Source organism: Bos indicus x Bos taurus, chromosome 12 (assembly GCF_003369695.1).
Source record: "Bos indicus x Bos taurus breed Angus x Brahman F1 hybrid chromosome 12, Bos_hybrid_MaternalHap_v2.0, whole genome shotgun sequence".
NCBI classification, from domain to species: Eukaryota; Metazoa; Chordata; class Mammalia; order Artiodactyla; family Bovidae; genus Bos; species Bos indicus x Bos taurus.
Genome location: NC_040087.1, coordinates 70,774,138 through 70,786,675, shown reverse-complemented (window position 1 = coordinate 70,786,675; position 12,538 = coordinate 70,774,138). Strand labels below are relative to the sequence as shown.

General features: G+C 44.6%; 1 protein-coding gene across 3 annotated transcripts in view; it reads right to left on the bottom strand.

Annotated features, from left to right (window-relative positions):
* Positions 1–10,881, bottom strand: part of LOC113902485 (multidrug resistance-associated protein 4-like) — a 157,691-nt gene extending 146,810 nt beyond the window's left edge. For 2 of the 3 annotated variants that reach the window (XM_027557822.1, XM_027557823.1), the window contains exon 1: positions 10,632–10,881. In XM_027557822.1, coding sequence (XP_027413623.1) covers positions 10,632–10,705 — 74 coding nt within the window. In that variant the 5' untranslated portion in view covers positions 10,706–10,881. The remainder of the gene's footprint in view (positions 1–10,631) is intronic. The other variant, XM_027557821.1, reaches the window with a different exon arrangement.
* Between the last annotated feature and the right edge of the window lie 1,657 nt (positions 10,882–12,538).

Here is a 12,538-nt window from a genome sequence, read left to right as displayed (position 1 = left end):
TTCACGAGGATGTAACATGCAGTCTGGTGACTATAGTTAATCCTACTGTATAACTTATTTTACAATGGAAGTTTGTGTCTTTTGGCCCCCTTCACCCAGGTCTTGGCTTTTTAATATCCTTTTTCCCAAAAAGGAACCAAATGAAGAAATGACTGGTTCCAAGGTTGGGGCTGTGTGTGTCAGCACTGATAATTCTGGTTTTTTTTTTTTTTTTTTTTTTTACAGCGATATAAGTGCCTGTCATGAAGCTTTGGAGACATCCATGTCAAAGACATCCATCTCCAGTGAACACGTAACAGCTACACAACGAGATAAAGAGCCAGGCCACCCCACCCGTGAAGTTCCCTCTTTCAGAAAGCTCTGGTTGACCTGATAACAGACCATCTCACTGACTGCTTGCTTCTCCCTTCCCGCACTTTAATTCCCGCTCTTATTTTTTTAATTCATTAATAAAGAGTGAACCTTTAAAATCCTAGACACCCCATTCTCAACTTCAAAAAGGCAGAATCCCAAGTCCAAGCTTGCTCAGGAGCTCTCCCTCTCTCTCCACCCAGAACCTCGCTGTGTCACCCCAGAGGTGCCTTGTACCCTCCAGGGCATGTGAGTGATACACCTTGGCATTTCAAAGTTCGCTGATGGTTGGTTGTTGCTGAGATGTGTCTCACAATCCTAAGAACCACAAGGGCCAGTCCAGCCACAACACTGACTGTAAAAGGAGAATTTCTGTGGGGGCTGCTCATAGCTAGTACGAGCCCTGGTGAGCAGAGCCCCAGGCAATCCCAGCAAAAGCCTCACTGTCTACAGGACAAGATCAACAGGCAGAGAAAGTCCAAGATGGGTCTGGGACATCCTGTGCCATAAAATAAGAAAGTGCTCAAGGAATCATGAGGATGTGTAGAAGGACAGAGAAGCTTGAATGGCTCTTGCTAAACAAATCTGAGATACTTAGAGCATCAAGACAAACAAATGGCAATGAACCTTAACCCAGTAAATAATGAAAGAATCCATGAATCCGTAGTGCTATGTAAACAGGAGAGAAATGAAAGCTCTTGCAAACAAATCCAACAAACATAAAAGGAGTAATCAGTTATTTTAAGCTATGTACATAACTGAAAATGTACTGTACTGAATAATTTTCAAGATATTTTTTATCTTTACATTAGGAAAAGCCCTTGGGAAATTGTTTTGTGAGTCAATCTGTAAACTATGTGTCCCAAGACATGTCTATTCTAGACAGATGCTTAGTCCCATGTGCAAATCAAGTGCTGGTCCAAAAGACTGCTTAAATTTTATATGCTTACTGATATTTTACAGTTTTTTATCCTGCATGTCCTGTAAAGTTATAAGTCTGCACAATAAAAAAGTTTAACAATTCAAAAAAAATAAATAAAAAAGGATCAAGAAAATCATCAATGAAAATTAAAAACTGGCTGAAAGTTTGAAGCAAAAGATGATATTTACATAATCTCAACTTATCACTCTGCAAGTATTTATTATAAAGGGAAAAAAACAGTAACTGTACAGATGATCTCACCAAAAAACCTATTCAGATTGATTATGCATTATTTAAATGATAATAGTTAGAATGCAGAGACGGCCCATAGGTAAACACCATTTTACTGATTTTGCCAGGGTAAGGAAATTTCCAAGGCCAGACCATAATAACCCATGGATAGAGATCAAACCAGTCAGTCCTAAAGGAAATCAACCCTGAATATTCATTGGAAGGCCTGATCTGAAGTTCCAATACTTTGGCCAACCTGGTGCAAACAGCTGACTGATTGGAAAAGACCCAGATGCTGGGAACGATTGAAGGCAAAAGGAGAAGAGGAGAGCAGAAGATGAGATGGTTAGATGACATCACCAACTCAATGGACATGAACTTGAGCAAACTATGGGAGAGAGTAAAGGACAAGGAAGCCTCGTGTGCTGGTCCATGGGGTTGCTGAGTCAGACACGGCTGAATGACTGAATAATAGCAACAACAGAGATTACGTTTCTTCTCTCCTGTTATTCCCAGGACAACACAGGTACAGATGCTTAAGAACTATTTGTTGAAGTATGAATATCCATAACTCATTAAAGAAGCGATAAGATAGACTGAACTTCAGATTTTGCTAATCAGGGTAACTTGGCACCCCTAAAGAACCCCAGTCCAGGAGTCAGAAGACTGGACTCTAGTCTCAGCAGTGGTGCTGAGCACCCAGGGCCTCAGCTGTCCTGTGCTCCACATCTCCACTCCAGTTCAGCAGCTCCATGACCTTTAACATCTCTAGGTCTCAGTTTCCTTCCAAAACAACAGTGTACATCTAGGAGCTTAACCACTAAACACGTTTGAAACATGTTAGGTGATTTATTCCACACTTGTCCCCTACAGAAAATGCTCAGGGAATTAGCACTGGGACTTACCGAGATGATGACACCCTGTCCCCAAAGTAAAAGTATTAGTCACTCAGTTGTGTCTGACTCTTTGGGACCCCATGGTCTGTCCACAGAATTCTCTAGGCAAGAATACTGGAGTGGGTAGCCATTCCCTTCTCCAGGGGATCCTTCTGACCCAGGGATTAAACCAGGTTCTCCTGCATTACAGGCAGATTTTTTTACCTTTATCTGAGCCACAGGGGAAGCCCACAAAAGATTCTCTTTAAAATTCTGCTTGAAGAGGAAAAGATACTCAACATCAAAATATCTTTGGATCCAGATTCCTTCCCAACTTTTGATGGGAAAGTTTAACATTTATTTAGAGCATTATCTAATGTGCAAAACATGGCATTTATTTTTTAATTAAACTTTTTATTTTGTATAGGAGCATATCCAATGGCCAACATGATAGTTTCAGGAGGACAGCAAAGGGACTGAGCCGTACATACACATGTATCATTCTCCCTCAAACCCCTCTCCCATTCAGGCTGCCACATAACATTGAGCAGTTCCCTGTGCTATACAGTAGGTCCTTGTTGGTTATCCATCCTAAATACAGCGGTATATACATGTCCCTACTAAACTCCCTAACTATCCCTTTCCCCCTTCACTCTCCCTGGCAACCATAAGTTCGTTCTCTAAAGTCTGAGAGTCTGTTTCTGTCAAAATGTGGTATTTAATTAAAATGTATAATTAGGATGTGATGCACATCTATGACCATATATTTTGGTGCATCTTTCCTTTTTCCAAATTCCCAGAAGTAGAATAATTAGTGAAGGGCTGAATTCTTTTCCATTAGGTTCAGACCAATCTGCCCTCTTAACAGTTGTTTGTGAGCTTATTTCATTGTCACCTTTGAGTACCTTTCACTTTTCACTTTCACTTTTCACTTTCATGCATTGGAGAAGGAAATGGCAACCCACTCCAGTGTTCTTGCCTGGAGAATCCAAGGGATGGGGGAGCCTGGTGGGCTGTTGTCTCTGGGGTTGCACAGAGTTGGACACAACTGAAGCAACTTAGCAGTAGCAGCAGTTTGAGTACCTGAATTACAGTTTTTCTGGGCCTAAAGTTAAAAATAATTCAGAGTTTTAATTTGAATTTATTTGACTTATGTGTGCTTAGTCATTCAGTCCTGTTCCACTCTTTGCAAACCCATGGACTGTAGCTTGTCAGACTCCTCTGTCCATGGGATTTTCCAGGAAAAAATACAAGAGTGGGTTGCCACTTGATTCATAAAGATGGAACACTTATGTCTCTTGATCATTTGTCTTTCTTCAAATGTCTATTAATATATTTTCTATAGAGTATTTATATTTTTGAAATAACTTGTAGTAGTGCATATAATACTTTTTCAGATTTTCATTTGTTCTTTAGAGGTTTTAAATTATATATCATTAAATAAAATCAAGCTTTTCTTTTTCATTTCTCCTGCTGCTTTTGTAGTATGTCTTCTGTAGTATATCCTTACATCATCTAAATCTCTGTGTTTATTATAGCTTTTTTCTTATTTTATTTCTAACAGTAAAGGCAGCTAGAATTTTTCCTTTTTTTTTTTTTTTTTTTTAGTTTTTGATATAGGATAGGCCCCATTTTTTCTTAAAACAGTCCATTCTCCCATTATGGTTTACTGAATTTTTCTTATTCCTCACTATTGGAAATAAGAAGCACAGTTAATGAAGCGTGTCCAGCTGGGGACTGGATTGTCTAATTCCTTGAGACTCTGTCCTCACTGCAGCCTCTGGGGTGAGCTCTGTATTTCTCTCCAGCCTCGTCCCAGAGGCCAGCAGGTTGGGGGTGAGTGCAGGACCTGTCCCCAGTGATGAGGCTGGGGCAGGGTCTTGGACTAGATGCACTTGGCCCATCAGGAAGCTGTTAAATCCTTGCTCCCCTGACACTGGCCACATCTCAGTGAACTGTCCCCTTGCAAAGGGAGTGTGGATGTGAAAACTGTCTGGTATCAAGACAGACTCCCTGGAGACACTTTTCAGAGAAGCTAATGACATGAGGGGGGATGTGAACTGGCCGAGTGCTGAGATGATTTAGGGAGGTTGGTCCTGCTAGGCCCTCAGTAACTATCAATTGTGAATGGATAGAAATGTTTAATTTCAAACTATGATTCTTTGCACCATTTTCAGAATACCATCTGTTCTTGTTCATTAACAGTCAGAAATCCACATGCTGTAGATGGAGGCTGGGTGAGCTCTCCAGGGCTCTTTCTCTGACCTTGACCTGTTCCCAATGAATGTTTAGCTTGATGAGTTTTGGTAATTTTATACAATAACCAGAGCCTCAAGCAAGAAATAGAACATCCCAAAGGTACAGTCAAATTTACTGGTATGTCCTTACAACAAAACAAACTGCCTAACAAATTTAAATTTATCTTATGTAGTTTACTCTTGATTTTTTTGGTCTTTGTAGTTCTGCACCTGATCAGCCTGAGACTAGTATCCTTTCAGAGGTATCAAGTGAATAATTTTCTGCCCAGAGTCTTCCATGGGTCCCCCAGTGTGTTGATTCCCTACCGTCTGTTGACCTGAAACAAACAGACTGTCAGATATTTCTTCAGCAAAGATGGGCTTATTCAGAATCAGCAGAGGATGGCAGTTTGAGGTCTGCATTTGTGCAGAGCCAAGTGTAAGTCCCCAAAGTGCCAGGGCTGGAGAGCACTTTTACAGGGGGAAGAGGAGGTTGGGAGGGCTCCTACAGAGTCCATGGGTTTTCATTGCCTGTGTCCTTGCCAGGAAAGGAGAGGAGTCTCTCTTCTTCCTGTTGGGGGCTGCTGTTGTTGTAACCTCATCTATCAAAGTTATCAGAGGCTTTCTACTGGGAACCACATGGGATTTGCACTCTGTGGTGGTGATGACTGCTCTTTGTCTGGGGGGACTTTGCCCTGTTCAGAGCATCACTGACCCTCTCAGCATCCCAGGGAGGTGTTCTCTCCAGGTCTTCTCCGTACTTTCCTGAGGCCATACTGAGAGGTTATGTGGCTGGTTCACAGTCATATAACCAGGAAATGGCAAAATCTAGACTCTAACACAGGAACACTTCCAAATGAGGCACATCAGGTACCATTTTTGTTTTGTATTAAGCTTTTTAAAACTGTGGAAAATGGACACAATATAAAATTTACCATATTGACAATTTTTCAAGCACATGGTTCATTATTGGTAACTATCTTCACATTACTGTGCAACCAGTTTCCAGAACTCTCTTCATCCTGTACCGGTGTGCCATCAAACACTAACTCTACTTCCCTTACCCCCAGCCCTTGGCAACCACAAGGTGACGTTCTCTTTGAATTTGACTGCTCTGAGGACTTCATGTAAATCAAATTATAGTTTGTCCTTTGTGATACACATTTTACAACCCCACCATCAGTGTGCAGGTTTCCAGTTTCTCCACATCCTTGCCAACACTATTGTTTCTTCCTTTTTTTCCCCATGTGTGAGTTGGTGTCTCATTGTGGTGCATAACTAACACAACATGGTTAAGCAACTTACTCCAATAAAAATCAAGTCTAAAAAATCATGAACTATAATTTTAATTAAAAAAAAATTTGTGCATGTGTAGATATTCTAGGGGAAAGACTGAGAAATAACCAAAATATCAGCAGGTAGACCTGGCTAATAAAAACAAATCCTTATTCCTTTCTTCTTGTATGTGCTCAGTTATGTCCAACTCTTTGCGACTCTATGGACTGTAGCCCACTAGGCTCCTCAGTCCATGGGATTCTCTATGCAACAATAATGGTGTGGGTTGCCATTTTTTACACAGGGGTATCTTTCTAACCTAAGAATCAAACCTGCCTCTCTTGTGTCTCCTGCACTGGCAGGTAGATTCTTTACCTCTGTGCAACCTATCTGGGAGGCCCTTCTTCTTCTATAGTTTTAAGTTTTTTATAGAAATAGAAAATATATAAATATTCTTTACTAAAATTCACAATTCAGTTCAGTTCAGTCGCTCAGTCATGTCCGACTCTTTGCAATCCAATGAATCGCAGCATGCCAGGCCTCCCTGTCCATCACCAACTCCCAGAGTTCACTCAGACTCATGTCCATTGAGTCAGTGATGCCATCCAGCCATCTCATCCTCTGTCGTCCCATTCTTCTCCTGCCCCCAATCCCTCCCAGCATCAGAGTCTTTTCCAATGAGTCAACTCTTCTCATGAGGTGGCCAAAGCACTGGAGTTTCACCTTAAGCATCATTCCTTCCAAAGAAATCCCAGGGCTGATCTCCTGCAGGATGGACTGGTTGGATCTCCTTGCAGTCCAAGGGACTCTCAAGAGTCTTCTCCAACACCACAGTTCAAAAGCACCAATTCTTCGGCACTTAGCCTTCTTCACAGTCCAACTCTCACATCCATACATGACCACAGGGAAAACCATAGCCTTGACTAGACAGACCTTTGTTGGCAAAGTAATGTCTCTGCTTTTGAATATGCTATCTAGGTTGGTCATAACTTTCCTTCCAAGGAGTAAGCGTCTTTTAATTTCATGGCTGCAGTCACCATCTGCAGTGATTTTGGAGCCCAGAAAAAGAAAGTCTGACACTGTTTCCACTGTTTCCCCATCTATTTCCCATGAAGTGATGGGACCAGATGCCATGATCTTCGTTTTCTGAATGTTGAGCTTTAAGCCAACGTTTTCACTCTCCACTTTCACTTTCATCAAGAGGCTTTTTAGTTCCTCTTCACTTTCTGCCATAAGGGTGCTGTCATCTGCATATCTGAGGTTATTGATATTTCTCCCAGCAATCTTGATTCCAGCTTCTGTTTCTTCCAGCCCAGCATTTCTCATGATGTACTCTGCATATAAGTTAAATAAGCAGGGTGAAAATATACAACCTTGACGTACTCCTTTTCCTATTTGGAGCCAGTCTGTTATTCCATGTCCAATTCTAACTGTTGCTTCCTGACCTGCATACAGATTTCTCAAGAGGCAGGTCAGGTGGTCTGGTATCCCCATCTCTTTCAGAATTTTCCACAGTTTATTGTGATCCACACAGTCAAAGGCTTTGGCATAGTCAACGAGGCAGAAATAGATGTTTTTCTGGAACTCTCTTGCTTTTTCCATAATCCACAATTACCAGTAGTCAAAGTGTATTCTTTCTCTTAAACTCTCAGTCCTACCTGTGCTGTGACAACACTAAAATCTCAGTGTGGTCATTTGTATAAAGTCAGTAAGCTAGTTACTGGCATCATTTACAAGTTGAGAAAGCAGATGAAATGTGAGAAGAAAAGCAAACACCCAATGAGAAGATGAAAACTCAGTTTCTCTACAAGGTGGGCCTTGTCTCTGGGCAGCACTTCCTGCCTGAGCTCATTTCAACTTTCCCAGGACAGTGAGTGGGGACACAAGGAAATCACAAGGGTACCTCAGACTTTGCAAACAGGATGGCAATTGTGGTCACCAATTAACTTCACAAAGTCTGGACCCCTTGTAAAAGTTAGCACTGAAGGAACAATGCCATTGCTAGGAGAGGCTTAAAGCAGAAGCCAGCCTCCACCTTCCATCAAAATCACCTGGAGCTTGTTTAACCCCACCCCCACCATTTCTAAATTTACAGAATTGGTCTAAAAGGACTTGATAAGATTTGCATTTCTAACAAGCTCCCAGGTGACAAGGATGCCCCAGGTCTGAGAGCCATACTCTGAGAACAGCTGCCCTAAAGCTTGATTATAAAGACGTTTCACAAGCATCATCTCCAACAGCAAGAACTTTAAGAACTTCCCTTGAGAAACTCCTGCCTACAAGATCAAAGGTGTGTTTGCATTTGCTTTCTCCCTGCATTTAAGAACAAGTTTCCAAAGAGAAGCAGCTCAGAATAGCAGTTACATAAAGGACGATACAAACTCGGGAGCCAGACTCATGATTTGGGGTCCAACTTTCGCTATTAAGCTGTGTGATGCAGACAAGTTACTCAAACTCTTAGAATTTGGGGGAGAATGCATACATGTATCGGAGAAGGCCATGCCACCCCACTCCAGTACTCTTGCCGGGAAAATCCCATGGACGGAAGAGCCTGGTAGGCTGCAGTCCATGGGTCGTGAAGAGTCGGACACAACTGAGCAACTATGACAGAGTCCATTTCCTGTCCACATGAGACTATCATAACATTGTAAATTGGCTATACTCCAATATAAAATAAAGTTTAAAAAAATTACTCAAACTCTCTGCTTAAGTGACTTCACATGTGAAATAAGAGGTACTAGCTTCTTTCAATTCAGCAGGAAAATTGGAAATGGGGGTCTACCCAAATCAATGAGAAGTCCTCATCTTCCCATTTCCATACACACACCTTTTGAAAATCCATAAATAGAACATCCCTGAAGAGTTCCTTGCCCTGCCTGAAGTTAGGAGAGGTGTCTCTACTTTGGGATCATTTACAGTTGTTGCTATTTAGTCACTCAGTCATATCCAACTCTTTTGCAACCCCATGGACTATTGCCTGCCAGGCTCCTCTGTCCATGGGATTTCTCAGGCAAGAATACCAAAGTGGATTGCCATTTCCTCCTTCAGGGGATCTTCCCCACCCAGAGATCAAACCCATGTCTCCTGGGCTCCTGCTATGGCAGGCAGGCGAATTCTTTACCACTGAGTCAACAAGGAATCCCACACCCATATTTTTCCTTCTTGACCCTCTTTCCTTAAGGGCTATCAAACGGCTAAGAGATGTAGCCACACACACTGAATACACCACCATCAAAACATGCACAGGAGTTTTTGTTTCCTGGGGATCCCCAAGTCCCTCCCACATAACAACAAAGGAAATACCAGAATGTGCGGGAAAGATGAAGGTTTAGGGTCCAGGAACAAAAGATATAATAATCACTCAAGTGTGATTAAACCCAAAGGTTCCACCCCACCTAGTTAGTGGTCCCAGCTACCAGATGGTGGAGAAGGCAATGGCACCCCACTCCAGTACTCTTGGAAAATCCCATGGCTGGAGGAGCCTGGTTAGTTGCAGTCCATGGGGTCACTAAGAGTCAGACACGACTGAGCAACTTCACTTTCACTTTTCACTTTCATGCATTGGAGAAAGAAATGGCAACCCACTCCAGTGTTCTTGCCTGGAGAATCCCAGGGATGGGGGAGCCTGGTGGGCTGCCATCTATGGGGTCGCATAGAGTTGGACATGACTGAAGAGACTTGGCAGCAGGAGCAGCAGCAGCTACCAGATGGAAAACTTCAGTTAAGAGCTTCATCTCTCTGAGCCCCTTCTCATCTGTGAGTTTCCTCCCAGCCCAGGGACCCTTCAGTGGTTTCAGGACCAGAGGACTCCTGGGCAGGACCACCTGCATCAAGACCATGCACTGCTTCTGGAAAGGCTAGAGATGCAGATAAGACCCCATAGGCTTCAGGGACCCAATTCCCAGGGTGACTCTCAAAGGTGGAAGCAGAGACATTCACAGTTAGGTAAGGGGTTGGTCCAATACATCCTCCAGTCTTCTCAATGTATCCCAGGTAAAAGCAAAATGGGTTCAAGAATCATGTCTCCGTTCATTAAATAAAAAACAATAGCGTTCTTACACACATGAAATGTGTCACAACTAGATACCAGGATGCACAGTGAGAGATGCACACGGAGAGAAAGAGGGAGGCAGGGAGACATGGTCACAGACACAGGGACAAGGGAATCCAGTGCAGTTGGACTCTGCTGTCACCTAAGGAATGTGGGGAAAGGAGGGGACATTATTGGAAGATGGCAACAGGAGCAGAGCACTAATTAGATAAAGGAAGCTGTTCAGAGCTGTTTGCTTAGCGGGGAAAGTAAGAATTAGTTCAGAACTATGAATCCAGAGCTGTACTGGGGAAGCCGGCTAAGGATGGCGTGCGGGGTCCGGTCCTTCTCTCGCTGGCGGTGACCCCCCTGGGCACCCTGGGTTCTCAGCTTCCCTGCCTCCTGCTCCCTCTGCCCCTCCTGCTCCCAGGGACTAAAGACGCTGACTGGGCAGTGAGCTGCAAGGCACAGAGACCCTGTGCCCCGCCACTAGGTCGCTCTTCCCGTTCCTGCTACCCCTTCCCGCAGCCTCACCCAGAGGGCGCAGACAGGGACCCCCGCGGCCGGCCTGGGGAGACCCCACTCGCTACAAGCAGCCATCGGAAAGCGCTCCCTCGCCCTGACCCTCGACCCTCAGCTCCTGCAAGGCGCAGCAGCGTCAGGCACTGGCCCTGAGGGGGCGCGGTGTCTCAGCCCAGGCGGGCTCTCACCAGGAGAACAGCCGGGAGCAGAAGTTCGCGTCCTGCAATGGGTTGGGCTTCTCCTCCGGGGACACCGGCCGCATCTTGCCAGCTCGGACCCGCGCGGGCCGGGGGCGTGGGGTGGGGGCAACCGGGGGCCACACGCAGGTGAGAGGCGAGGCCGCAGGCGCCGCTGATGGAGGCCGTGGGGGAACAGCAGGGCGCGGGGATCAGAGCCCTAGGCGCCCTCGTTCCCGCCCTGGGCTGCAAAGTCTACCGGAGGGCGTGCTCTGAGCTCGGGTCCCCACCCAGAAGATGGAGAAGGAGGGGCAGGCTGCAACAGAAACGCCCCTCAGCTGTGGTGAAGACCAGAGAAAGCTGGCAGAAGGAGATAGCAGCCCGCCCTCCAGGCACGCTGCCCTCATCAGGACCAAACAAGGGCGCTGTGGGAAGGTCTCCAACTGGAATGGTGCAGGACCCTGGGCGGCCTTCCTGGGAGAGACCCCACCCCACCGCGGATATCCTGAGCTAGTGGCCAGTACTGGTCAGTGGAGGTGAGCACAGATGACGGGCACAAAGCTGCCAGGCTACTGAGATGACAACCACAGGCTCCCCAGTGTCTGTTCTACTGCTAGGCTGGCCCTGAGGAATCCTGTTTTGATAAGAGGAGGGAAAAGGAAAGACCACAGCACATCCTTCTCCTGGCATGAAGGACAGTTACTCAGCAGTGAACTGATGCACAGAGAAAAGTACATAAACAAGAAGTCAACATTTACTTTGTTTATCCCTCAAATAAATAAATTTTGAATCAGCCAATAAGCAGGTATGAGTTCAAGAGGGAAATGAATAACTTCAGACGTTTTTCCCATACATGAACCTCATATGAATATATATGAAGAAAATAAATGCATTCAAAGAAATATTTCTGGAATGAATAAACAAAGTGTGGTATAAACATACAATGAAATATCACTCAGCCTTAAAAAGGAAGGAAATTCTGACACACGCCGCAGCGTGGATGAACCTTGAAGACTGTGATGTTGTGACTTATAATTAGAACATGTATTTAGTCTTCATGATGTTGCTGGTACAGAACTCCTAATATCCTTAGGTGCTCTAAGGTAAGAGTGAAAAAGTGTCTTTTGAAAATTATAACAGGCCCTTTTCAACTACACCTGAGTTTTAGTGAATTCATCTGTTTGTCAGAAAAACCAAACAGCTGATTAAAGGGTTGGCGCTTTCAGCCCCACCCTCCACGTTCAGGGTGGAGAGGGACTGGAAACAGTTGAACTACCAATGGCCAATGCTTTAACCAGTTTTGCCTAAAGTATGCTTCTATGAAGCCTCAATAAAAAAAACAATAGGATGGGGTTCACAGAGCTTCCCGGCTACTGAACCTGTGCAGGTGCGGGGAGGGCGACTCACCTGGAGACGGCTGGAAGCCCCTGCCCCTCGCCCTACCTTGTTCTCTGCATCTCTTCCATCTGGCTGTTCTGCAGTTGAATCCTTTTGTAATAAACTAGTGATCTAGTTGAGTAAGCTGTTTTCCTGAGCTGTAAGCCACTCTAGAAAATTACCAAACCCAAGGAGGAGGTTATGGGAAGCCTGATTTGTGATCAGTCTGTAAGAAAAACAGGTAACCACCTAGACTCACCACTGGCTTCTGAAGTTGAGAAGAAGGGGTAGTACTGTGGGACTGGGTCCTTGACCTATACAAGGTCTAACAAAAACTCCAGGCAGACAGCGTCAGAATTGACTTAATTGTGGGACACAGTTGTGTCTGTATAGTCTGAGAACTGGTTCAGTTCAGTCACTCAGTTGTGTCCAACTCTTTGTGACCCCATGGGCTCTAACACACCAGGCCTTCCTGTCCATCACCAACTCCCGGAGTTTACTCAAACTCATGTCCATTGAGTTGGTGATGCCATCCAACCACC